General features: G+C 36.7%; 1 protein-coding gene across 1 annotated transcript; it reads right to left on the reverse strand.

Moving 5' to 3' along the window:
• Positions 1–1,869: 1,869 nt before the first annotated feature.
• On the reverse strand, positions 1,870–23,837 carry FGL1 (fibrinogen like 1). The gene is made up of 8 exons (XM_030491695.1): positions 23,755–23,837; positions 18,851–18,926; positions 13,037–13,217; positions 10,456–10,615; positions 8,338–8,435; positions 7,387–7,475; positions 6,646–6,833; positions 1,870–2,370 (listed from the first exon to the last, which is right to left on the reverse strand). The coding sequence occupies exons 2-8, from the start codon at positions 18,914–18,916 to the stop codon at positions 2,211–2,213; spliced, it is 942 nt and encodes a 313-aa protein (XP_030347555.1). The 5' UTR covers positions 18,917–18,926; positions 23,755–23,837; the 3' UTR covers positions 1,870–2,210.
• Between the last annotated feature and the right edge of the window lie 1,002 nt (positions 23,838–24,839).

Here is a 24,839-nt window from a genome sequence, read left to right on the forward strand (position 1 = left end):
AATCATGATGGGAAATACTGTACTTACAACATCTTTTTAAACTCCAAAACTTCCATCGTATTATTAATGACCCATACCTACAGAGCTGCTCATAGAGTTACACGGGAACCCATTTTAAATTCTGTAATAAAATTGGATAAAAATGCACATCACATGTTTTGTTGTAATGTTGAATGCTGAATATATATGTCTGTATGTAAGTATACATATATACATACACACACATATAGGCTGGTATGCCTTCCTGTCAGATACAGAATTTAATTTAGTTTAATTGATTAAACAAGGTTCCAAATAAGCAGTTGTAGAGCTTTCCATTGGTCCTCTCATGCAGGCTAGAAATCTTGACCACAACATCTGCTGATACATCAAGAAAAAGACTGAATTATCTAGAATAAAGGCTGTTACCAGAGAAAATACAGACCTCAAAACGTCTATACTGCAGATATTTATCAGCACCATTTTTACGTGATAACGTCCCTTTAACTGCCTGAACCCCATTTTTTCTCTACTTAATTCCCCTTTTCTGTTTAGGTGTAATGTGATTTATGAGATTGTTTCATTATGAACCTCTCTTTTTTCTCCCTAGTTGTTCTACACATCCTCCCTCTTGTATTCAATGCAATTCTTTCAAGGATTCTTACTAAACTTTTGATTTTGGAGGATTAAACTGGAAGGAAAAATGGGCATGCAGGGACCGTTAAGATCATTGTTATCATTCAGCTGACCTGTAGTTGTATCAATGTAGTTATAAACTGACTGATAGATTACCAAAAGTTAGTTTTATTTATGTTAAACTTGACTAAAACTGGTTGCCATGTTCAAAAACTGTATTTGGACTGGGGGAGAGAGACTGGTAGTCCAATCACAAAAGCAAAATTGTTTTAGGAAAGCAGGGAAATAAAAATGCCCAAATTTAGCTCAGATCCATATTTGGGTTTTTTTTTTAATCTTGGTTTGCATCTGCTCAACAGAAATGTATTATATTTCATCAGACAGCTTTCTAGAGAGAGTTCCTATCTTCTCCATGGCAGCAAGCACTAACCAGCAATTCTTGTTATTATTGGCTATTACAGTCTATTGTAGTGTTAGGCACAAAAGTCAGGGGTAGGCAGTCTCTGTTAGGATTTTACTTGCACAAGAAAATCTTGAGAAGGGGAAAAGCCTAGGGAGCCAAGACAACGACCTAGGAAAAGAAGCAGGTAATAGACTTAGAATCAGAACCACTTTGAAGTGACTGAACAAGACATCTAAACTTGGAGAGTTGTGGAGTCTGACAGATGCATAACGAAAGTAAAGATTTATACAGTCAAGCGCTAAGAACCTCTAAAATGCCAGATTTTAGTTGCACATAAAATTCACTTCCCTCTACATGCATTATGTTCATAGCGTAGGTCACATTAAAATTAATTGCAGCTTTTGTTATTTAGCCTTTCAGTAAATTCTAAATGTCAATTCCTTAAAGGCCAGGTTTTGTTACCAAGAAAAAAAAAAAAAAAAAAAAGGCAGGCATATTGGTTACAAGAAGAAGAAACACATAATTATTGACCATCTGAAAATGTTAGGTTTTAGTGATGTGACCAGCCCTAGAAATGGTTCAGCAATAACAGACAATCCACTTCTGTAGGCTGGATTCAATTGATTCTAGCCTGGTAGCATCCCTTCTCTTCCTTCAGTTCCCTGCCTCATTCTTTATACTTTTTGTGTGTGCTATGTACACAACACATGCAACAAATAAATCAGAGGAATTTACAGGCAACTCACTTCCAAAGCCTTGAACCGTTCCAAAGAAAGTATGTTCCACCCACTGAGTAAACCAGCCTTACACTTACATTTAAATAGTTTTTTGGTTGTAATAAGTACAATTCATTTTAATTTTTGAGTCAACACCATGACAATACTGTTTTATTTAAAGGTGAAAGGATTTGTAGTTACTGCAGAAGCTAAAAATTCTCCATGTTGATGATGTCCTTATCCCTAGGTGAATGTTTGCCTATTTTAAAAAACCCTGTACACACGGTAGCACAAGTATTTGTATACAGATTCATAAGCCAGATTTTCTTCTCATTTACATGTCCTAAAACTACTGGTTACAGAGGAATTATTCCAGATTTATATATGCATAGATGAGAAGCAAAAATCTGCCCATCTGTTTTAATTTGGACTGATTTGCTGAAAGATTAACCAGATAAATCGTCTTAATAAAATACTTAAACAATATTAGGTTCAAAGTCTGCTGGTCTGACCTTCATGACAGCAGATTTCAGAGAATACCACCACCCGTGCCAAGTATACCAAACGATCCCGTTGTCTGTCTTTGCAGTATAGGGGCCCTTGTAGTACAAACCGTTCAAGTTGGCAGAATGACACCTGGTGGAAAGTAAAGGAAAAGGAAAGAGATAAGGCCTCCTGTCGACAAGTTGCATTTGTCTTTTCTGTGTGAGTCAAATATTTTGCCACGTTGACAACAGCCCAGTTTGGCAGCTGCAAACATTTGCATTTGTGGACTTTAGTGCGCCTGAACAGTAACAGTTCAATTAGGGCATAACTGCAAGTGCTCTTACTAGCTTCTTTGAAACAAAAGTTCTTTTTGTTCTTTCCACATGTTTTCTGACATTACTAGCTCTCCGAGTTCTGCCTGCTAATCTGTTCCAGTGGAGAATTATTCCAGATTTTTTCAGGTCATGGGTGGCAGCAAGGCATACACCACACAAAAGTCTGGGAAAGAAATGCTGTTCTGCTTTTTGTTGTTCAGTTTTGCAGTTACCCCACATGGGGTTTTGTATAACAAAAACCTGAATACTACCATCAATTTGCCTTTTCATCTGTGGACTTCTGTGTACAAATAGATGAAATCTGGCGGCTAATAAACATATGTATACCAAATCACTGGCTCATCAGAGCTAGCATTTTATTTGACTGTACGAAATACTTTTTTTTTTGGGGGGGGTGTTCTTTAATCACTGAGGAAATGCTGTTACAATTTATTAAATAAAGTGGTAAAACAAACAAGCAAATAAAACCCCACAAACAGACTCCCTAGCAAAACCCAAAAGGCTTGATTAGTTACCAGCACCATCTTGATAAACATTTGGTTTCTACAGGAGAGTTTGGATCCTTATGTGACCATATGGAGAGCAAAATGGTTGTTTCTTCTGCAGCACACTGCAATGAATTGGCTTGGTTTATCTGCCAATTCACTATTTAGTTGTAAGTGCTGTTAATATCTAGCTGTCGAACACCATGCTGGATTTCAAAAGCACACTTCAGAACATATGCAAACAGAAAACAGCCCAAATTAACCTTATGGATATTATTACTGGCAAATCTTGGTCTCTTTGGCTTTGCTTACACTTCATGAACAACAGTTTTTGAGAACTGAAATAAAAACTGTCATAAAAGCCTCATAGGAAAATTCTCATATATATGTATATAAGCATATATATATGCTTATTTATTGCTTACAGTTTATAAGCTCAATTTTGGTAATGTGTTAGTTGAAAGCTTATAAACTGCAGATATCAAAAGTGACTTTAGTTTTAAGAATGACAAACTTGTATCAGAGCTGGCAGAATCTTTCTAGCCATACAAATTCAGCGCTGAGCAGGCACTCTACCAAAATGAATCAAACCACAGATTTCATTGGAAGAATCATAACTGCTAAGAGGTATCTAGATCAACTGAACCCCTCCTTTTAGTTCCTTTGATGGAAGCAGGCAAAACATGATTTTTTCAACAGCAACATGAGCCAGTAACAATTCTTAGTTAGTGCTGGGAGGCACAGTATTCTGTAACCAACTGGATGCTGCCTGAAGTAACTGGACATACTAAAGAAATAACTGGCATATGACTATTGATACGATATTATGAAGCAACAGTCATTATTCACAAGTCAATAAGCTCCTTAAAGTTAGCCTATGGTCCTCCTTTCTTCCTGATAGGCTAATTTTTAAAGTAAAAAACTTACTGCAATAGTTTCAAAAGTACAGTTAACTCTCAATTATCCATGAACATTTTATCTGGCATATATTAACTGTATGACAGATGCATGGAGATGGAGTTGGTTCTCTGAAGAATTGTTTGAATTCTGCCTGGGCTTAATGATTCCAGTATGGTCCCACACACAGGTGTAGCTATGCTGTCTCCAGGATGACTGGTGAGGCGAGAAGCCTGAGCTAGTGAGATCTGTGGCCCCACCTTGATGCCTGGCAGATCCACCATGATCATCCTGCATGATGTAACTATAACTGGGAGTGCTGGGGAGAGAATAAGCTCATGCCCAACTAGACTTGTTAGCTCTTCTTTTACTAGTTATGAACTTACTGACCTTTGCAATGCCCTGGATGCAAGAAAGCTTATCACTTGAGTGTAGCACCAGGGTGTACCCAGCTCTGTGGATTTGCATCCAAGCTGAAAATCTCTTCTAGAACTTTGCTTACAAAAGAATGTCATTTTTCCGCAGCACTCCAGGATGACAAGTGCTGAGCTGGAGCAAGGCCAGTGGCTTTAAACTAGACCTAAGCTACCTCCATGTGGCCTCACTTGTGTCACATCCCTTGGTATTCATATCATCTGGGCGTTTCTGTATTTCATTAGTTCAGATAGCACAGAGCTGGCTATAAAAAATTCCTTCATAGCTGGGAGCTCCTATACAAACTAGCCAAGAGCATTAATTCCTTCTAGGTTTGCTAATCTGTGCATGACAAATACACGTTCTGAATGCTTTCCTTTCTCTGCCAATACTGTTCTTTTGGATCCGCTACTGTTCTTTTGGATAGGATTTAAGGATACTGAAATTTTCTAGTATTTTGCAATATTCAGTTTGATGTTAGGCTTAACATGAAAAAGTCAGTAGCAAGGCAGTGGAATCAATTACTATAAGTAATTGATTTTCATTATCCAGGTATACTGTCACTTTAAGAGCATTAGCTACACAGCCATAATAGGAACTAGCCTCGTAGGAGTCAGCTATCTTTAGCAGTTATGTAGCACCAACTACAAGGTATTAATAACTGTCAAGTCTGCCATACAGTTACTTTTGCAAAAGGGTCATTCTTTTGCCCAGACAAATCCAATATTAACAACAACAACAACAAAAGTTTTTAAAATACCAAAAAAGCATGCAGTTGTCCCACACTTATTGGTGATTCACTCTTTATGAACTCCATGGCATGATATCAGAGTTTTATGGTCCTTGAGGTCTAGGTATTCCTCTATATCCACAAAAGTTACGATTCCATGGGAAAAGGGCCTCCAACACAGTTGCCTTTCCCTTCTATATCTTAGCTTTTGTGAGAACTGCAAAAAACTTTGTCTACATGTGTTTTTTTTCTATGTCTCAAACATTCTGCTGACCCCCTATCTGTGCAAATATATTAAAAGGCATTAAAATAAGTTATTAAGTGTGCAACGTTGAGTTAATGGCAACATTGTACCAGCTACGGTGGTCTCAGACTACTTACAGAAACAGAATCTGGAAAATGAGGAAGTAAAAAATAGAAACAAAGGATGACACAACAGAGAGAAACAATGGAGTTGATCCAGCCTGGCAGCTCTTGCCAAGTGAGCTGAGATCACCGTGAGACAGTAGTATGCTTCCTTGACTTGTGTTTTAAATCTCTGTATTATTCAGCTAGATTGCATAGTTTCTCTTCATGGCTGTTCTTATCTAATTAATTAAGGGAAAGAACATAGCTGCTTACACAGACAGTGCTAAGGCTACCAGGTTTACCCTTTCTTTTTGAGTTGGTATTTTGCATGTAAGTATGATTTAAAAATTTGTTTACTGAACTCTCTTTAAAAAAATCTTCCTCTCAGTTCAGCCATGCTCACTGACAGAAATAGAGTGGACACATTCCCATCTTGATATAGAAGGAATAACAAGAGTTAGATGCTGTGAACTGAGGTGAAAAAAATGAGGTTTAATAACCCAGCACTAGCTTAACTCATCAGATATTCTGTGGTACTGCCAATCTGGTCTAGTGCAATACAGGAGAAATGCAAGAATGAAGTACAACAGGGATACATCTGCAAACAACAGGGATATATCTGACCTACTTGTGTAAAAAATGGTTAAAGAGACAGAATTGTCTTCTCCTTACTGTCTGATAACAAAGATGACCAAAGCCTATGGCAAATAGTGTTATCACAGACTAGCTTGGGCTGTGCGGTAGGTGGTGTCCCTTCCAAGGTCAGCCTCAGTCTTACCAACACTGAGATCTCTGTTAGGAGTCAAGGGCAGATTGCAAATACAATAAACAATGCCAGTCCTCTCTTCTACCATATGTTATTACTGTATGAATACACATGAAGCAGAATAATTGACAATGCTATATTAATATAAAATCATAGAATAGTTAGGGTTGGAAAGGACCTTAAGATCATCTAGTTCCAACCCCCCCTGCAATGGGCAGGGACACCTCACACTAGATCATGTCACCCAAGGCTCTGTCCAACCTGGCCTTGAACACCGCCAGGGATGGAGCATTCACAACTTCCTTGGGCAACCCATTCCAGTGCCTCATCACCTTCACAGTAAAGAACTTCTTCCTTATATCTAATCTAAACTTCCCCTGTTTAAGTTTGAACCCGTTACCCCTTGTCCTACAACTACAGTCCCTAACGAAGAGTCCAAAATCAAAATACCTGTTAAACCACCAGCCAGCCTTTTCCTCTTCAGCACAGTTCCCTTCATAGTTGTCATTATCCCTGTCTCTAGTACTGAATTTCATTCCTCGATGATCAGCCCACCATTTTACTTCAGGATGAAATCCACCAGTAAGGGAATCACCAGCTGTACCAGAGTATTCACCACAATTCATCACATAAGAATACTAATAAAATGTGAAAAAGAAAGAAAAAAAAATAATGCCAATATATCTTTAACCTTTAGCATGTCAGAGAGTGAAACCACAAAGAGGAAACTAATCTGTTCCATTTGCTACTATTTTCATGCTCAGAAACGTCATGCCACTTAAACACTGTGTACTAGATAATGGAGGGGTGTAAAGATGCTTACTGGGGTAAGCACATTTATTATGTGCATAAATGACATAATAAAAACAATATCAGTGTTAGTTTGTAGTACATATGAACAAGTCAGAACACCATGTACCATTATTGTTGGTGATACTGACAAAAATAGAAAACCTTGTTTTAATCCATGGCTGCTAAACAAAATGATTCATACATGTTACTGAAAGTGTGAAACTGATGTATCAATCACTATTATTATATATTTAAAAATTCCAAGCATGTCTAAGAAAGAAAATATTATAAGGTTCTACACAAACCTTTATGAAAATTAGGGAACCTGTATGTCTATTGTCTGTCTACAGAATCCACATTTTCATTAAACTCTCTAGACATTACTCAGCATTTTATTACCTCTTCATCTGCAACTCTGAAACTTGCATATTGTGCAAACCGCCGTTCTCCTTCAAAATCAGTTAGATCAATTCTTAAAGTATAGTTCCCTTAAGAAATAACAAGACAAATTATTTTGGTTAAACTGTTCCACCTCACTACTTTTCAGAACACAGTATTATAGCAGAAGATTAATATACTAACTAGGCATTTATCATGAATCTTATCTCTATCATCACAGCAGATTTTAGAGGGGTTTATCTTCTTTCTTCATGCATATTAAAGCATATCTTGCTATTCTTTGTCTTTATTCACCTGATTCAGCTTAGAAAATTTTAGAATTATTCCAATACAGATTTTCAAGTTTAGACAACAAAAAATCCTAAGAAAATTAGATTTTTGTACTCTGAAGATAAAAGAGTTAAACTAGGACTGCATCCTGGTGGCACTGATTTCCATGTAATTCGCTGGCTAAGTCAATGCATAAGTTTTGTATATGGCGCATCCTACAGCAAAGCGGAAGTTACCTTAAATTGAGTGACTATTAGTAAGATGGAAATAGCTTTCTAAGACTAGCCTAACTGACAGACCCAGATTTACCTTCATGTAATAGCCTATGCAGCCGTGTAAAGCCCTTACTAAATGAACTGGTAGAGCATACTACCTGGCTCTGGACTGTTAGCGATGCTGACTGTGAAATGGGTAAAGAGAATTCTTTTAAGGTATACTCCTGTCTACCGTCCCCTGTTTTGCTGAGGCTCCCTGCATGACATTGGCCCAATGACAGTTTTGAACCTTTCGTTAGAAAGCAAACATGTATTCAAATGTGTTTTGTTCTGAAACTTGGGGAAGTCCATGCAGACTAACAACAGAATTCAGGATTTATGCAAAGAAAACAGGTAACAAAAAGTGGCCAGGAAAGAGCAAAGAAACAGAAACAATAGAAGACTATGGTTACAATACAAATCTTACCTTGATTAGTCAAATAATGAAGATTTTTATTTCCAAGCCAATATTCACCATTTTTTGAAACAAAATTTCCAAATCCTTCTTCATAGTCAGTCCAGACTCTGAAAAGAGTATAAATTACTAATTTACAAAAAAAACAAGTTTGCTTGAGTGTTTATTTTATCATACAATCATAGATCACAGAATAATTCCAATTGGAAGGAACCTCAGGAGGTAATCTAGTCCAATTTCCTGCTCAAGGCAGTCAGCCATGAGATCAGACAAGGTTGCTCAAGGACTTGTCCATGCAGGTCTTGAAAACCTCCCAGGATGGAGACTGCACATTCTCTTCGGGCAACCTGCTGGCTGTTCTCAGGGCAAAAAAGGTTTTCCTTATATCCAGTCTGAACTCATCTTGTTTCAGCTTATGTACTTTGTCTCTCATCCTCCCACCAGACACCACTGTGAAGAGCCTGTTTACTCAATGAGCTCTCAAACTGCTCTCCTTTCCTAGTGACCTCCTTGTAGGTACAGGCAGGCTACTATTAGGTTCTTCTGAAGCCGCCTCTTTCCCAAGCTGAACAAGCCTCAGTCTGCCCTCACAGGGCAAGTGCTGCAGCCCTTGATCATCTCTGCTGAACTCTATAGGTTCATTACATATCAGAACATTAACAAACAAATATTTTAGACTTTATTATCTTATCTACATTGTTGATCTTCACAGAATTATTTCTATTTCTCATATGTGAAAGACTGAATCCCAGTCTAAAGAGTAGTCCTAAGAGGTACATTCAGAGTGGTTTAACAGATTTTTAAAACCAGAAGAAAACACATTAGCTCAGTCCAATCTCTGGCATAGCACAATTTACCTGAAGTGAAAATATTTTTCCTGGTTAAATCCAGGGGATTGAAGTGGATGTGTAGGTTTACCACAAATGTAGTTTCTTTATTTTCCATGACGTGATGAGGTTGTGAAACCCCTGCAGCTGGATATATAACTTTTTAAACTGAGGTATTAGCTATTTCCAGCTTGGACTTACCGACAGATTCTAACAATTTCTGAACTTTTACACTGGTGCGTAGTTTCAAGAGTTAATGTGTATACTGAAAACACTGAATCTTTTCCCTGTCAACACTGGCTTTGAAACAGTTTCTCAGTGGTTTTGCTTTCATGACATATTCTAATGGGGACAAAAATAATATCTATTTCCTTGATGAAGAGCAACTATTCTTCAACCAGTGGATGAAAGTATTAGGCTGTGCACAGGCAGTCATAAGAGAAAGCAGCCTCTGTGACTTAAATAGGGGGCAGTCTCTGGCAGGGGAGAATGGGTGGTGTGTGGTGGGAACAATTGTAAAATGCTACAGACTGCTTCTGTAGCTTGTCTGTCCATATTTTATAAAATAAGAATAGCAAAGTTTCTTGGCTGGATTGAAGTTTTGTATCCTCTCTGGGGACTGCTGCTTTATTTCGTAAGGGTATTGTAAAGTTAGTTGCAGTAATCATAAACACAGGTAAGACACAAATCCACAGAAGGATACAGATACATGAAAAGCAAATTGAGCAAAGCAGAGGTTCTAAAAACATTCTTGTTGCTTCTAATATCTGTAAATATTTGTAGGGTTTTATATTCAAGTCTCACAGAACCAAAAATTTCACTTGTGGACATTTCCCAAAAAATGCAAAGGCAAGGAGAGTAGGTGTCACCCACCTTATCTTTCCTGGAGGCATTTTATAATGAGCTACAAATGACTCTGTGGTGGGTTTCTCTCATACTTGTTTGCTGATGGTATTTTAGTTCAAGCAGACTGCTTACATTTTTAGGTTTGACTATTTGCAAAAGACACAGTAGTCTTTATTTGTCATTAAGAGTTCTTGCTCCAACAATTGTTAATGCATTTGACACTGAAGTGTCCTCATGTAAAATGCTCAAGCTGTCAGAAAAAGACTAGAAGAGATGTCTCCCAGAAGAGAGCCAGAGCCAGAAGTGGTATCTCATCTTGAGGCTGTCCCACAAAATAACCATTCCTCCCTTTTATCTGGGATAACAACAATTATAAAGTTAAGGTTTAACTTAGCTCCACCTCACTCAATGTTTCTCCACTTTGTTTCCAGTTTTAATGATGAAGTCTAGTACCTACCTATCAAAATTCTGGCTGCCATCAGAACGTCTCTGAAAAACAGTCCAGCCACCCCCTTCAGACATGTCACAGAAGGCAAGGAATTCATTCGGACTCTGGATAGGTTTCATTTTATAAAATCCACTTTGCTTATGGCCGTCATTGTAGATTTCTGCACAATCTGTTCACAAAAGATTAATTGGACACAGTTTTTGTAGTCCTATGCTTACTGGCAAAATCAGAAATCAAGTCATGTCATGTAAGAGTCACACATGACCAAGCTAATACAAAGGAAATACTTCTGCAAACATATTTGTATGACTCTTAGGCATTTTCTTGTATTTGTGTTGGTTTAAACCTTTATTGAGTTGTAATATTTTGACATTTCTTTAGAAGAATCTTTTTTCTACCATAAAATATCGTTCTTGCTTTCATTTGACTAGCAAAATAATTCCTCTGGTTTAAGTGGTGTCACTTTTAATTTACAATGGTATCATCCACATTAGAATCCTGTTACGATCATATAATTTATCTACATATAAAACACACAGTAACCTTTAAAAACAAACATGTACTTCTATTTCCAGAACGTCCACAGGAGAATGGCCAAAACCAGGAGTATGAAATCACCAGTGTTAGAAAAGGGAAACAATTGCTGGACCTCATACTCTTGTCCCTTGTACCAAACAGGTGCAAAAATATATGGAAGACAACCCCCAAAACCTGCTATATATGTGTAAAATGATACCACTTTGGCCTGATACTATTTACAGTCTGGTCTGCATTGGTGTTAGTGACTAACCAGCATTTACAGCAATGACAAAATTCAGAGCTCATGAAAATATAACAGCAATGTAATTGTATAATCTTCTATTTTTTTTCCTCTAGGAGTTAAGAAATGAAAGGAGTTCTTTCTTTATATGTAATCTACCATCAAGCAGTCATACAGAAAAGATGTATCATTTTCAACATTTCTGTTTTTCCTGGCAAAGGTAGGGCTGAATAACTGTAAAATGTTCCCTGAAACATTTATGAACGTGTTGGCTGAACTTCCAGGCCAGTTTGGAACTTTCTGAACTGTTCTACTTCTTCTCAGTGAAAACGTCAGTGAAGATTAGACACAGAAAATAAACACTTCATATTGAAAACAAGTAGCTATGCCAGGATTTGAATAAACTTTAATGGAAAACAGGATTTAAATGATAGCTAAGTTGTCTTTCTAGAGAATGTTTGATTGGTTTCTAGAAAATAGCTTTTCCTGTCCGCTAGTTTCTTGGAGATTAGCAAAACACTTGAGCATATTTTATTTTTTGGCAGGTGTATATAGTGTGGAATTTCTCCTTTATTATCTAACCTCAAATTGCCCAGCTCTGTTGACATTAAAACGCTACAGCAGTTCGAATCAAATACTGCAGTATCAACAGGGAAAGTGAAAAAATAGAAAAAAACCCCAAACACCCCACAACAGTAACTGGAACAACTTAGATCTGTTATTTAGAATCACATTTTAAGAAAATAAACTGATGCAAACGCTAAGAAAGGACAAATACCTTTCACCTAAATGTGGTTTTAATCTTTTCCACTAACAAATGAGTCAGCCATAATAATAAAAGAAAATATTCCAGGATGCTGAATACATAATTAAATATACAGCTAAAATTTAAAGTCAGACTTATAACTGCTTTTAATTTCATTTTAATGCTGCTTTCTTAAATTCGATGTCTTGCTATATCTTGTGATTTCTTCCAGCAGCATAAACACTACAAGTATATTCAAACAAGGCTATTAAAAATCATGGAAGTTTAGGCTTTCTAGCACTGGACAACTAGAAAGGAACACCATCCAAGAATCCACTCCCCAAATTGTATTTTCAATCCAACTATTGGTTTGGATGGTATTTTATTATTTTGAGAGATTGGGCCTCACTCCAGCTCCGAAGAGCCGACACAGCCTTCTTGCACTGCAGAGGGACTGGATCACCACCAGAATGCTGGTGAGATTACAAAAACATCTTAAAACCAGCATTTTAGAAGCTGTGATGTCCTGACCTGTACTTACCTCAGTCAAATTGGAGCAACATACAGAATATTGTTCAAGCAAGATGCAGATGTCATTATGCCAGGCTTACGTATGTAAATATGGATGTCACAGGGACTTTACAGATTGGAACAGAGTCAGAGTGTACTTTTAACCCATGTCATGCTGTGAATGTGTGAATGTGAACTGACCCTGTGGGTTTTAGAGGTTAGTCAAAGGGTGTTTAGAAATCTGTAACTGTTTATTAACATCTCCTATATGGCTATTATTGGCTTTTATCTGTTGAATTGCTGATATTTGTTCTGAACTTATTATTTACTCATTGTTTTTGAATTATGTGTTATTAACAAACCAGTAAACCACTTCAATCCTGATTTAATTTGTACCATGTGACATTAACACTTTTTCCCTGTGGCAGCAGGCCTAGGTAAAAGCTGAACTCTGTGTTTTAAACAAACAATTTTCTATGAGCTTTTGAAACAATAAGTCAATGGGCCCAATTGTGCTAAAGCTTCTGGGTATCATTACAATGAATGGAAAGGAAAAGAATAGCTTCATTTCTAACCTGAATACTGTCTTTTTCCTCCCAAGTCAATGACACTCTTTTCATCTCCTCTGTCACTGTACTGAATCTCTTTCTTCTCTAAAAGCTGAATAATTTTTAACTGCTGCTGTTTCACACGATGTTCCAGAAGCCTAACCTGGCCGTGAAGTCGTATCTGCTCTTGAAAACAGTTCTGTAGATCCTAGAGAGGAAAACATATCTTATTGTAAAATCAATGATATTTGTCACATTTAACATATGACACAAAAAAACAACCAAACAAACCATAAATAAAATTTAAGTTGAATAAAACATTTGCTCACAATTTCCTACAGACACTATTTTGACCTCCACCTCAATAGCTACATCTATTTAATATTATTTTGTGTATTAAGTGTCCAAACATATACCTGCTTTGCAAAGAGAGACCTTCTCTTTAATAGCTATAATTACCAGCTCTCACTGCAAACATGAAGAGGGGACTTTAGAGAAAAGCCCTGTAGTACAGACCCTATCATAAAGATTGCTTATTCCCTATCACCTGCCATGTACAGAGATTCACTATCCAGTGAGGCCTTGCTGCTAACATTGAAGCTTCTAAAATTCCAGAGTTTTAAAGAAATACAGTCCACACTTATACATTTTCAACTTCAGTGTGCATTTTTCAAATGCTTTTAGATTACATACTTCTTATGATAAAAATCTTAACATTGCCAACATAAATACTGCACAGTTTCAAGTTCATTTTTTGGCATGCTGAAAGAAATAGTCCCTAAGAAGCTGCAAATATGTATGAAATGTAAAGGATAAACACTTAAAGTCTCTATTGTGCTGTGACTTGTACACTTAATTTTGCCACGCAGAGTGGATGAGAAATGTGTCGATTCTTATATGGTGACACCTAGCACTCATTTGCCCTGGTGCAAATACAGATACATGACAAGAGAGGTAGAATAACTCTTCCAAATTCTGACATGCTGATTGTACAGAGAGCAATAAATAATTTGGTTTAGATTAATGACTATGGTAAAATAGCCAAAGTGAACAGAACCCAATCTAGGGAGCTTAAATTAAACCAGCCCGTACAGTTCCAAGTAGATGCTAAACAAATTTGATCTCAACATAGAGAAAAAAGCCTTTGGAGTTTTATGACACATTGTACAAATGTGCCATGAGGTCTTGTATCAGTGGCATTGTGTCTGCAATTTTATACGAGCAAACTGAGTTTAGTAGCTTCAGTGCTTGCATGAGAGCACAACTAGCACTTTAAAAGCAAAATCAGAGGGCAACCTTTTGGAAATCTGATATGCAAGATCAAGTGTGCAATAGTTCTAAATTGGTGCAACCTTATTCATAGGGCAACATTATTTACATAAGCTAAGGATGTAGACCTGTAACATATTCCATCCATACAGAAAAGTTGGTATCTTAGAACATTGCCCTACCACATTGAACTAGCGAGACCTGAAGTAGCATACTGACATGCACCTCCAGTGGTATCTGCATACTTTCACTTGTACCAGGCTCAGGCTTCACCTGTTTTCCATGAACATTTCCACCAAAATATTTTGTGTCACTTTTTTGCTGCAGTGATTGTTTTTTCTTCTATCTGAAAAACAGGTACCATTCTGTAAGTTTCTATGCAGCACAAACACGGTTCTGCTTAGACTGACTTCCTTGTGGTACCATTCACAACTCCAAGGAAAAACTTTGTGCATTAAACTAACATCTAATAGAATCTGCATTTTATAACTCTAATACATGCAGATTTTTTTCATAATTCATTTGTGGTACTAGTGAAAAAGCAGAGGAACTTCTGCTACTGTCAAGAAACCTCCATATAAACTGTGTCATGGCTATGGTTATTTCTGATAGAACTAAGTGTTGCAGCCCCCTTTCCTTTCGCACTAGAGAGGATGCAATTCACTTCCATCAAATAGACAAAGGAACTAAAAAAATTTCAAGAGTGTATCTGAAGATTAAATAATTTATGTCCACGAGTAAAATGGCTCCTAGCCATCATGTTCCATTTGCTTACAATATTTAGTCACACTGAAAATTTTGATGATTGGACTTTTGCACAACAATCCTCAATACAGGCCTCTGCTGTATTTCTGAAGTCTATTGGATACTTGCAATTCATACTTAACTGCAACCTAAGACATGGTGTACTAAAGGAATGGGAATATACATGTGGAAGGACTAAGCAGTTTGTCAGTGACCTGTTCGAGAGGAAAAGGTTCGAGTGCCTCCCTGGGTTTGGGCTGCCCATGTCAGGCTGCTTTGGCAGCAGGTTTGTCTGCAGACTCCAACTGCCTGCTTGCTACCAGGTCCTGAGAAGCCGTTAAGATGCTTGACCACAAGGAGGAGCTGTGAAGTAAGAGGCATGTTTACCAAACACGAATATTTTTAGAATAAACAAAGCAGCCAGTGACCTAATATCCCTTGAGTCCTATCTTATTTAAGAATACTCCCTTGAAAATCTTTTCCAGTTGTTGATAGCTATACGAGATCCCTAACATACCCTCATTTTCTTCTAGCAAGAAATGAGAGAAGAAAGTACTTAAAATATATGCACATACAGAGACAACTTGCTACAGTGGCTTAGAGGGATGTTATTTGACCATCAGCTCCGAATAACGCGTGACATGTTGCATATTACAAAGAAAGGATGCACTATTATGTAGTCTTTCCAGAGTGGTTGCCTCAGCTTGTATCTGCAGCTTCACATAAACCCTCCACAAAAGCTGAGTTGAATTGGGAAATTAGAAGAGGCTTCATTGACAGGTCTCTGCAAATTCTCAGACTAGTCCCGAGTGCATACATAAAACTATGGAGAACTGGAGAGCTGTATAGGTGGGTTGAGAAAGAGTGAATAAACAATAATTAAAAAAAAATATTTCCAGGATCACACTGATGAGCTAATGCTAACTGTAGAAGTAAAGCTGTCAAAAAATCCCATGTCAACAGTCAGACCAAATAGTAATCCTAATAATATAAAGTTAAAAGTGCTAAAGAAGCTATCATGCCACACTTACTAGTCTTACTGCAGTGTTCATGGAGAAGGTTAGCCTGTATCAGTCTTAACTCATTGTCAACCTTGGAGAACATGGTAAAATACAATAGGAAAGACCTAGGTGATCCTGGAAATGGTGGTCCTTGTCACCAGGCCTTGGCAATTTCATAGGCAAAACTTCAAGTGAGTAGTTTCTTTAACACATGCCAAGGTCTGAGCCACAAATTTCAGTTCTGGAGAGAGCATGAGCCTGTGCATTGGAGAGGCAGCTACGGGCAGTTAAGTGTGTTTCAGGTGTAAGTGAAAATGCATCTATCATTTCACCTATTCATACTGCTAAAAGCCATTTTCCTGCTGTGATTAAATTATATAGCAGAAGCACAGAACTTCTCAAAAGCTATTATTGCACCTTAGAAAAACTTGGTCTCTAAACACAGTATGACACTCCTTCATACACCACTATAAAAGGTCCTTTCCTCCGAACCACATGAAACGCAAGTCTGCAGTAGGCTATGTCTCTAAATATTATTCTTAACTTTGCATTTTAAATTGATCTTTTCTTTTTTCTTTTATTTTTACTTATCGTGAATTGTGAATTAATTCATGAAAATGAAAAAGTGTCGCTGAGCTGATTCTCATCTACTGTACAGACAACACTCATTATGGGGTGAATAGTAATATAGCTAGATTACAGAGAGCAATTTCCTGAGGAAAAGGATTTAAGCTCACTGTGCTGGTAAATAGTAAGTGACAATCAAAAAATCACCAACCGTACTGAATAGCTACACTATAAGAAAGGAATGACTGACAGAAAAAGCGTTTTGAAAGTAACCTACATATGAAAAGCACTGATATCTCACACTTTGCTTTCTCTTCCTGACTTCAACCTCCTCATTTATGTCTCCTTCTGTCAGCTCCAGACAAATCCCATTACTTTGCTGCACAGCAAAACCACAATTCTTGTATTTGGAATTCCACACCTATTTCTCCCATGGGACAATCACAAATTAGCTGTGTAACTTCAGGGTGGATCAATGTGGCTTTTAGATCTGCAGGTGACCAGACTGTTCTTTTAATGTACTACTATACTTTTTCACAGGATAACTCTTTTAAAGTCATTGGAACTAAACAAGTGCACAGCTAAACTAATATTGAAGCAAAACGTATCTTAGGGTCATAAAAGTCAGTAGCTGTAATATATTGCTCTTCCTTTTGTTAGATATGAACCAAAGTTAAACTATTACAATATTGAAATACTCAATAAAATGTGAATTTGATTGTTGCTCTCTCCAGTGGACAGTAGTACCCACTGATTGAAACCAGACTGAACATAACCTGTTCTGTCCACCTCAGTGAAGCAACTGTTTGTACTACACAATGAGAAGCAATTATCCAACAACTGCTGACAGCTCTACTCCTGACACATTTAACCAGCTGCTGTAATTAATGTGCATTCACAATCTTTATTTCATTATTGTGTGAATTATTTAGCAGCTAGTGCCCTTGCATTAAAATTGATGATATAAATTAGACTCAGAATACCTTATGAAAACTATAAAATTTATTTTTTTTTACTTGAAGATTTATTTCGTTTATTTTTAGAATTTAAATGAGGTCCAAAAATCTCTATTGAGGTTAGTGTTTTAGTGTGATTGAAATGTGAAAACTTAAGAGATAAACTTCAGATTGTTCCCAGTTTTTAGTCACAGGGCCAGATAAGGCACATAACATTCCAAATGAAAAATTAAAAGCAAGCAAATGCATTTCATTGCAATGCCTTTTTCCTAGTAGCCTTCTATAAAATTTAGTAATGTTTTTCTCCACTGAGCAGAAGTGATTAGAGGCAGGTGCTTCCTATTCTGCCCCTATAGAGCTACTTACCTGAGCAAAGGGCTTCCATAAGGTAGCGTAAGCCACAAACAATGATGTTCACCTAGTTGTAAATTCAGCAACCACTTCCACCTAGGCAACTATGAATCAACAATTCAATCTCCCAGGTCCCTGCTAGCTATGACCAGAATACCAAACTAGGAAAGACAGCCAAGACAGGCAATACAGGACTGGTGAGGTTAGAAGTATTTTAAGCAGTGGAGTAAGTGGGATTGTGTTAGGGGTTTTGCTGGAGATCAGAATCCATAGCAGGTGGTTTTGAGAGCTAGATGTGAAGGTGTTTTGATTGTTGTTTCTGAGTGTGAATTATAACATAGCAACATGGGAACGAGTAAGAATATGAAGCTGTGGATCTTGAGAAAAAGTTGTATGGCAAGGGGACAAGATAGAAAAGGACAGAAAGATTCTTCATCCTGAGTGCCAATGACCACAAATACTACTGCTGCAGCTACCACTTTAGGAGTTTCTGGGTTCTGCCTTTCTGTAAGTATGCTGCTCAAAACTAAAGGTGTTATTCTGAGTTAGCATTACCCCTGTGTGGTAGTATAACTGTCTTCTGTGCCTTATGCGATGTACCTGTTACTGCATCATATGATACCTTTTTTAACAAAGATATTCCATCGCCTTCTAATTCACGTTGGATCCCATAACAAACTGACTGGATTATTTTCTTCAGTGCTACTACCCAGTCATCTATATTGCACTGTATATTTGTGCATTTGTTTCCTCTTTCCTTAGTAGAGACTTGTCTCCACTGACCACCATTTGAGGTTATTTCTCCAATCTTTCAGTTTTGTTCTGAATTCTAATCTTTTCCATCAAAGGTTCTACCATCTCATGTAGCTGAGATACATTGTAAGCACCACGGAGGACAAGGTATGAAAGGCTTAGAAGAAACTCTATAGGCTAATTTAATTACTGGAACTTACAGAGCTGCCAATGGCATCCATGAAGTTAGCTGCAATGACAAAATCAATCATTATCAGTATCTTCATTCTTTGGAAGCTGTAAAGTAGAGGAACAAAGGAAATACTAGTTAAACATTAAAACTGAATATTTACACTGGACATCTATATTTTATTTGAAATAATTATTTTCTTACATATTGTAAATATAATGTTTATTTAGGCTTCATTACAAATGTTGAAAATAGTCTCATTAAGTAGAACTCCAAAATTTTCAGTAAAAATAGAATTTATCCTTTTAGGCTACTTTGTAGCAGTGGTCCCCATATATTGTAGGGCATCTATTCAAGGATCAAACCCCTGCCTTTTATTGTGAAATGAGACAAAAGAAAAATAGCATTTTAAGATGCTCTGAAAAGCAGGACAATATTCCTTGTTGGTCCTTTGAAGTTGTGAGAAAGCTCCCTGTTATATTCAAGTAATTAAAATTTGAATTGGGCTAATTATACTTGAACTAAAGTTTTGTGCAACTTTTGTGTGCCAGGAAAGGATAGACATTTTACTGTTATAGAGCAGTTGTGGGGAAAATGTGTAATAGTTACCAGCTTTTATTCTAATGGTGACATCTTTCAACTGACAGCTATGCACATTTTGTACTGTATGACCCACAGCATTTTAAATCCCATTATTTCATACGAAAATTATTTTATATGACAAAAAAAATCACCATTGTATCTTATTGCCTTGCAAACATTCACTGATATAATATCGCAATTTCCTTTAAGGTAGATGTGTGCTTTTCATCTCACAGATGAGAAACCAAGGCCTCCAATCACTAAAATATTTACATAGACTATACACAAACCAATTCTAAATTGATCAGGTAACCTGCTGCAAGCCATCAACTGAGGAATGTTTGGGTTTTGTTTTTTTTAACTTACAGTATTTTCATTTAGCATATGCCAATGCCTGTTTAAACCAAAAATACGTGTCCACTCTGCTTTTTCTACTTACTAAACTGAATCAACTAACTACATATTAAAACATTTGTGGTTAGACAAAGCATAAGACCTTTAATAGAGATTAATGATTCAATGCCAGCATGTGCATATTGAAACATAAACTTTATGGAAATTCCCATTCACGTTTCTACACGAATTAATATAAAATGCCAGTGGAATTTTGGCAGACTCTGTTTTTACTGTACAAAGACAAGCAAGGTGCTTATGTGAAGCACGATTTTAAGTTCCTATAGAATTGGTCTAGCATGAGGCGTCCCTCTGCCCATGGCACGGGGTTGGAACTAGATGATCCTAAGGTCCTTTCCAACCCAAACCATTCCATGATTCTATCATAAGTCCAATTTTATTTTCACCAACCTCTGAAAAACTCATGCAAGAGTACAAATTACAGACCAGCCAAATTCCAGGTTTTCAACACCTATCTATAAAATACTTGCGATGATTTTTTTAATTACATGTATTTCATTTAAGTAAGCAACATTTTTTTATTTTTAGTTCTGAGTTTTGCTGGTTTGAAAACATCATATATGAAAGCATAGAGTCGGGAGGCCCAAGTATATCTGTATAAAGCTTGTTATATCACATCTTGCACTGGGCTGGTGCAGACACAAGGTATGTTGTTGTATACTCTATATGCACTGACTCACATTACAGACAGCTCAGAAGGTTTTTCTAAGCATTTTGGACATATGCGATATCTACCATTAAGCTGCAAAGCACTAGACTAAGCTGATGTCTATCTCTTAAGGATTCTGAAGGAATCCATTAAAAATTACCTACAAAATGTTTCTTGATTATAAAGTGTTAACTGAAAATCTTAGACTAAGTTATTCCTGTGCCATAAAATTTCTGAATTTTAGGTTGTAAGTTGTTCTTCATGCTAACCAAATAAATGTTTTATCATTTGAATTAGAAACTTTACCATAATTGAATGCAACAGTTCTGCTACTGTTTGAAGTGGTGAACCCTATGAATTTCAGGCTTAAAAAATGACGCCGGGCAGGATCTGGAAGAATTGTCTGGCATTGAATTCTGTTATTAATTTAGGTTTCAGAGGTTTCTGTCATGATAAAACATGTGCTTTCACCTTACAACAGTATTACAACACTACTAATTATGGCTATTACAGCCACCACTGTTTTGAAAGCAGCTGTTGCCATCGGTTGTAATGATACTGTCAGTGAGAGGAGTGACTGAAGAGTACATTAGCTACCTAGACAACCTATAAACGATCTATATATGATAATCACTGTCCCACCTCCATGCATATCTAAATATGTTTTCTAGGAAAGAGGGGCCAATATTTTTTTCCACTGGAAGAGTAATATTTAACTGTTCTCCTTTATTCTCTGTTATTTTCATTATAAAAGCACCCTGTCTCCCTCACATTAGTCTTAATATGCAAACTGTTCTATCATGATTTCACTGACTGAATGTCTGAATACCACAATCCATCATAAAAGGTTTGCACAGCTTTACAAGTACGGTATACTTATTTTTTAAAATAGACTACCAAGTAAATCTTGCATACTGTTCAGTGAAATTTATGTTAGTAAAAAAAGAATAAAAATAGAAGACTATCCGGCACGATCAAGGCAGATGATGTCCCTTACAGCATCTGTGTACTACTATAAGCAAGCTGCACAAAAGGAACACAGCCTAGACTGAGGAGTGTAGAGTGTGTATAGGTGGTTTGGTTTATCATCTTCAGATGAAGTCAACTTTCCATTTAAAGGGTGCCTCTTTCTGAAGCATGATCCTGTTATGGTGAACTTCATGAGGGCTACACTTGGAGGACAACTTCATATGCATCAGCTTTTGCACTGACCTAAGATATGCTCAAAAGTCTCATAAATAAAATTCCAAATGTGATTAAATATGTTGCTCTATATATTTTAATCCTAGAGTTTAATTTCTAAGAAAATAAGCTGGACAGTAAACTCAAGATGGATTATTGATCCTGTGGTCTCTCAAAATACGAGCTTGCTATGATTGTAAGAGAATTAAGAGGCGTATAAAGAGGGAGCAACCAAGCGTTCAATTTGGCAGACCTCTATGTCAGAAACAGGGATGACTTTGAAACAGAGAGAACACCAAAAACTCCAGAGGGGACCTGAAGTAGAAACAAGAGTTGGGGAGACCAAAATATTTGTGCTATTGTCCTCCCAAAAAAGAAGAAAGGTCAAAAAGACTTGGAAGAGACATGAAAACTCAAGCTCTGAAAGGAAATCGCTGACCCAAGAGTGTTTCTCTGCTTCTGTCACTGCACAGCAGGGAGACCCAGTAAGGCAGAGGGCAGTAACTTTGAGCCAATTTCTCAGGAGGTAAAAACTCCCACAGTTTATCTGATCCCACAGTTGCAGTGACATGAGATTCACTGAGTGGTCAATCCTACAGTGGTAATAAAAGTGATATATAGGGTCGAGCCCTATATATGTTCAGAGCACTTTGCATACAGTAACTGAATCAAGAGATTCAGTCTTGGAATTAATATGGGTAACTGTTTACTTAGTTTTCCACATTTCTGCTAAAAGTTTCAGAAAAGGCTGCATTAGTGACAGTTTTCTGAGCGTGTACATCCATGCTCTTTGGTAATACATAAAGCTGAAGTTCTTTTCAAAGAAAGATTAAAGTAGGGAGTGAATACAACCACTGATAAATATTCATGCACAAAGCAATAAAAGCAGTCACCCCCAAAACTGCAAAATAATTACAAATCTTAATCCATGTCACAGGTGAAAACAATTGTTTAACTTAGCAAATATTTGTGTGTTGTTGATGCTGGTGAACCCAAGGAGTTAGTAAGTCCTGAGAGACTTCCAACACTTGTGTAATAACACCTGTGTTGGTTTAACAAAATAAAACCTGTGCAGAGTAAAACCCTTTCCGGGAAAATCTTCATCTCAGATAGTAGACATGTGGATTAATTATCACACATCATCACAGAGTGAGATAAACTTATTGTAATATTCTCAGGCTGAAAACACTAGCCCTTTGCAGTTAGGAATCACTTTCTGTTTTAATAAAATTGAAGTTTAAGGACAACTCTCGTGAAACCTTGAAATTGTATCCATGTACTATCATTTACTATTCAAAGATTATACCTGAAATGTGCACTTCCACAGCTGTGCAGAAAGATTTCTCCAAAGCTATGGAATAAAAAGTCTAGAAAGGTAACTTTTTAACTTTTTCTTTCTCTGTGCCAGGGCTTTCTTCACAGGCTACTCAGATAATCCTATGTTCTTATTTCCCCTAAATTTGATGGTTTTCTAATTCTTTCAATAACAAATTACTAAATAGATTTGATTATATTAGAGAAACTCTGTACTATGAGAATTTTGAACCATGAGTCTGATTTCCTGTTTTTGAATTCTGGAGACAGCAAACTAGATGGAATTCAGATGCCTGTTTCTGTTTGTACAGTGTCAATAAGAATCGCATTGCAAACAAATACAATAATAATAAGAGAGAAACTGCCAAGGGACAGATACAGATAATGACTTGAAATGTTTTCTCAAAATTCAAACTGGTAATAATTACCAAACTCATGCACAAATTTTGCTTTGTTTTCATTAGGCAGTGTTACAAAAATTGCCCCATTTTATTCAATTGAAAAATGGGTGATAATTCATGATTTGATCTACTTTTAGGCTTAAAGAGTGGCCTTGTTCATACAGCCAAGCATTACTATAAACTTAAAAACTACAGATTTGAATATGAGGTTTACTAACTAGATATCATAGCAAAATAGCTAGATACTGCTAAAACATTCATACATCATTAGCAACATTGCACCAGTTATATGGTTTTCAAAAACACACCACTTTTAAATCGTAACTATAGCAGCTACCCCAAATTTTCCTTCTACCTTCCTCCTACCTACCCCTAGGTACCTGAAATGTTTACCTTTACCCTCTGGACAGAACTCAAAGTTGATAAATCTTCTTAAGCTGATGCAAAGAATTCCAGAGCCCTTCCCAGGCTGTGATTGTTTTTGCTATTAAATTCTGTAGAGTTGAGGCTTACATCTGCTATGAGTCACTGTGCAGGAATGTTTCTGAGAAGTTGCAGTTATCAATCAAGACTAAATTGCAACATAAGAAGACAACGATAATTCTGTGCCTAACACACTACTTCTGAAATAAAAATAGACCAAAAATAAGAAAGAAACATCCATTCCCTTTTACTGCTCTGATCCAGGAATTTGCTCTCGGCATCATATTCAGCTATACACTCCAGTGCTTTCCTGAATCAGAGCCTACATCTCTTAGGCTCCAGAAGTATACAGAAAGCATAACTGACCCAACCGATTTACAAACAAAACATAATCGCGCAGACTAGAAGTCACGTGTTAAAGGCCACAAAATAACAAGAAATCTGCTAAAAAATACCCAGCAAACACAGTAGAGAGAACGCCAAAGAGAACAAGAAAAAAAGGACAAATAATCTTGTTTGATGTAAGTCAGTATTTTTTAGCTGAACTGGAAGACACTCAGAAGCACATGATCTCAGTGATTTGGCTAGACAAAATCATTTTCTATTTAAGCTTTTTTGAGCCAGATGAATACATCGAAGAATGTTTAAAATGGAATTTGTTTTGAGTATTTGCCCTCCTTCTTTGTTGGCTCTTCCCAAAAAGTTCAAGAAATGAGTATACTTAAAGGAATGCTTTTGGAAGAAGTGAACTCTTAAGGAAATACTGAACGAAAGCAGTAAAAGAAGTTTTACATCCCACAATATAATAATAATAATTCACACCATAAACTTTCTTTTGAAAACTAATACTTGTTGCACACTTCCTCTGAATAATTTCTGGTGTAATATCTAGAATCTGTTTACTCAGTGGTATTTCTCTTTCATAATTACCTCAACTAATTAACTTCATATTCTGAATTTCAAATACTTAATAATATCAATAAATTTCTCATGAGTAGCATACACTAAGAATCATTCTAAAATTCAAAACCATTCATCAAGTAATTTTTACTGGG

The sequence above is a fragment of the Strigops habroptila genome, chromosome 7, assembly GCF_004027225.2.
Source record: "Strigops habroptila isolate Jane chromosome 7, bStrHab1.2.pri, whole genome shotgun sequence".
Taxonomy (NCBI): domain Eukaryota; kingdom Metazoa; phylum Chordata; class Aves; order Psittaciformes; family Psittacidae; genus Strigops; species Strigops habroptila.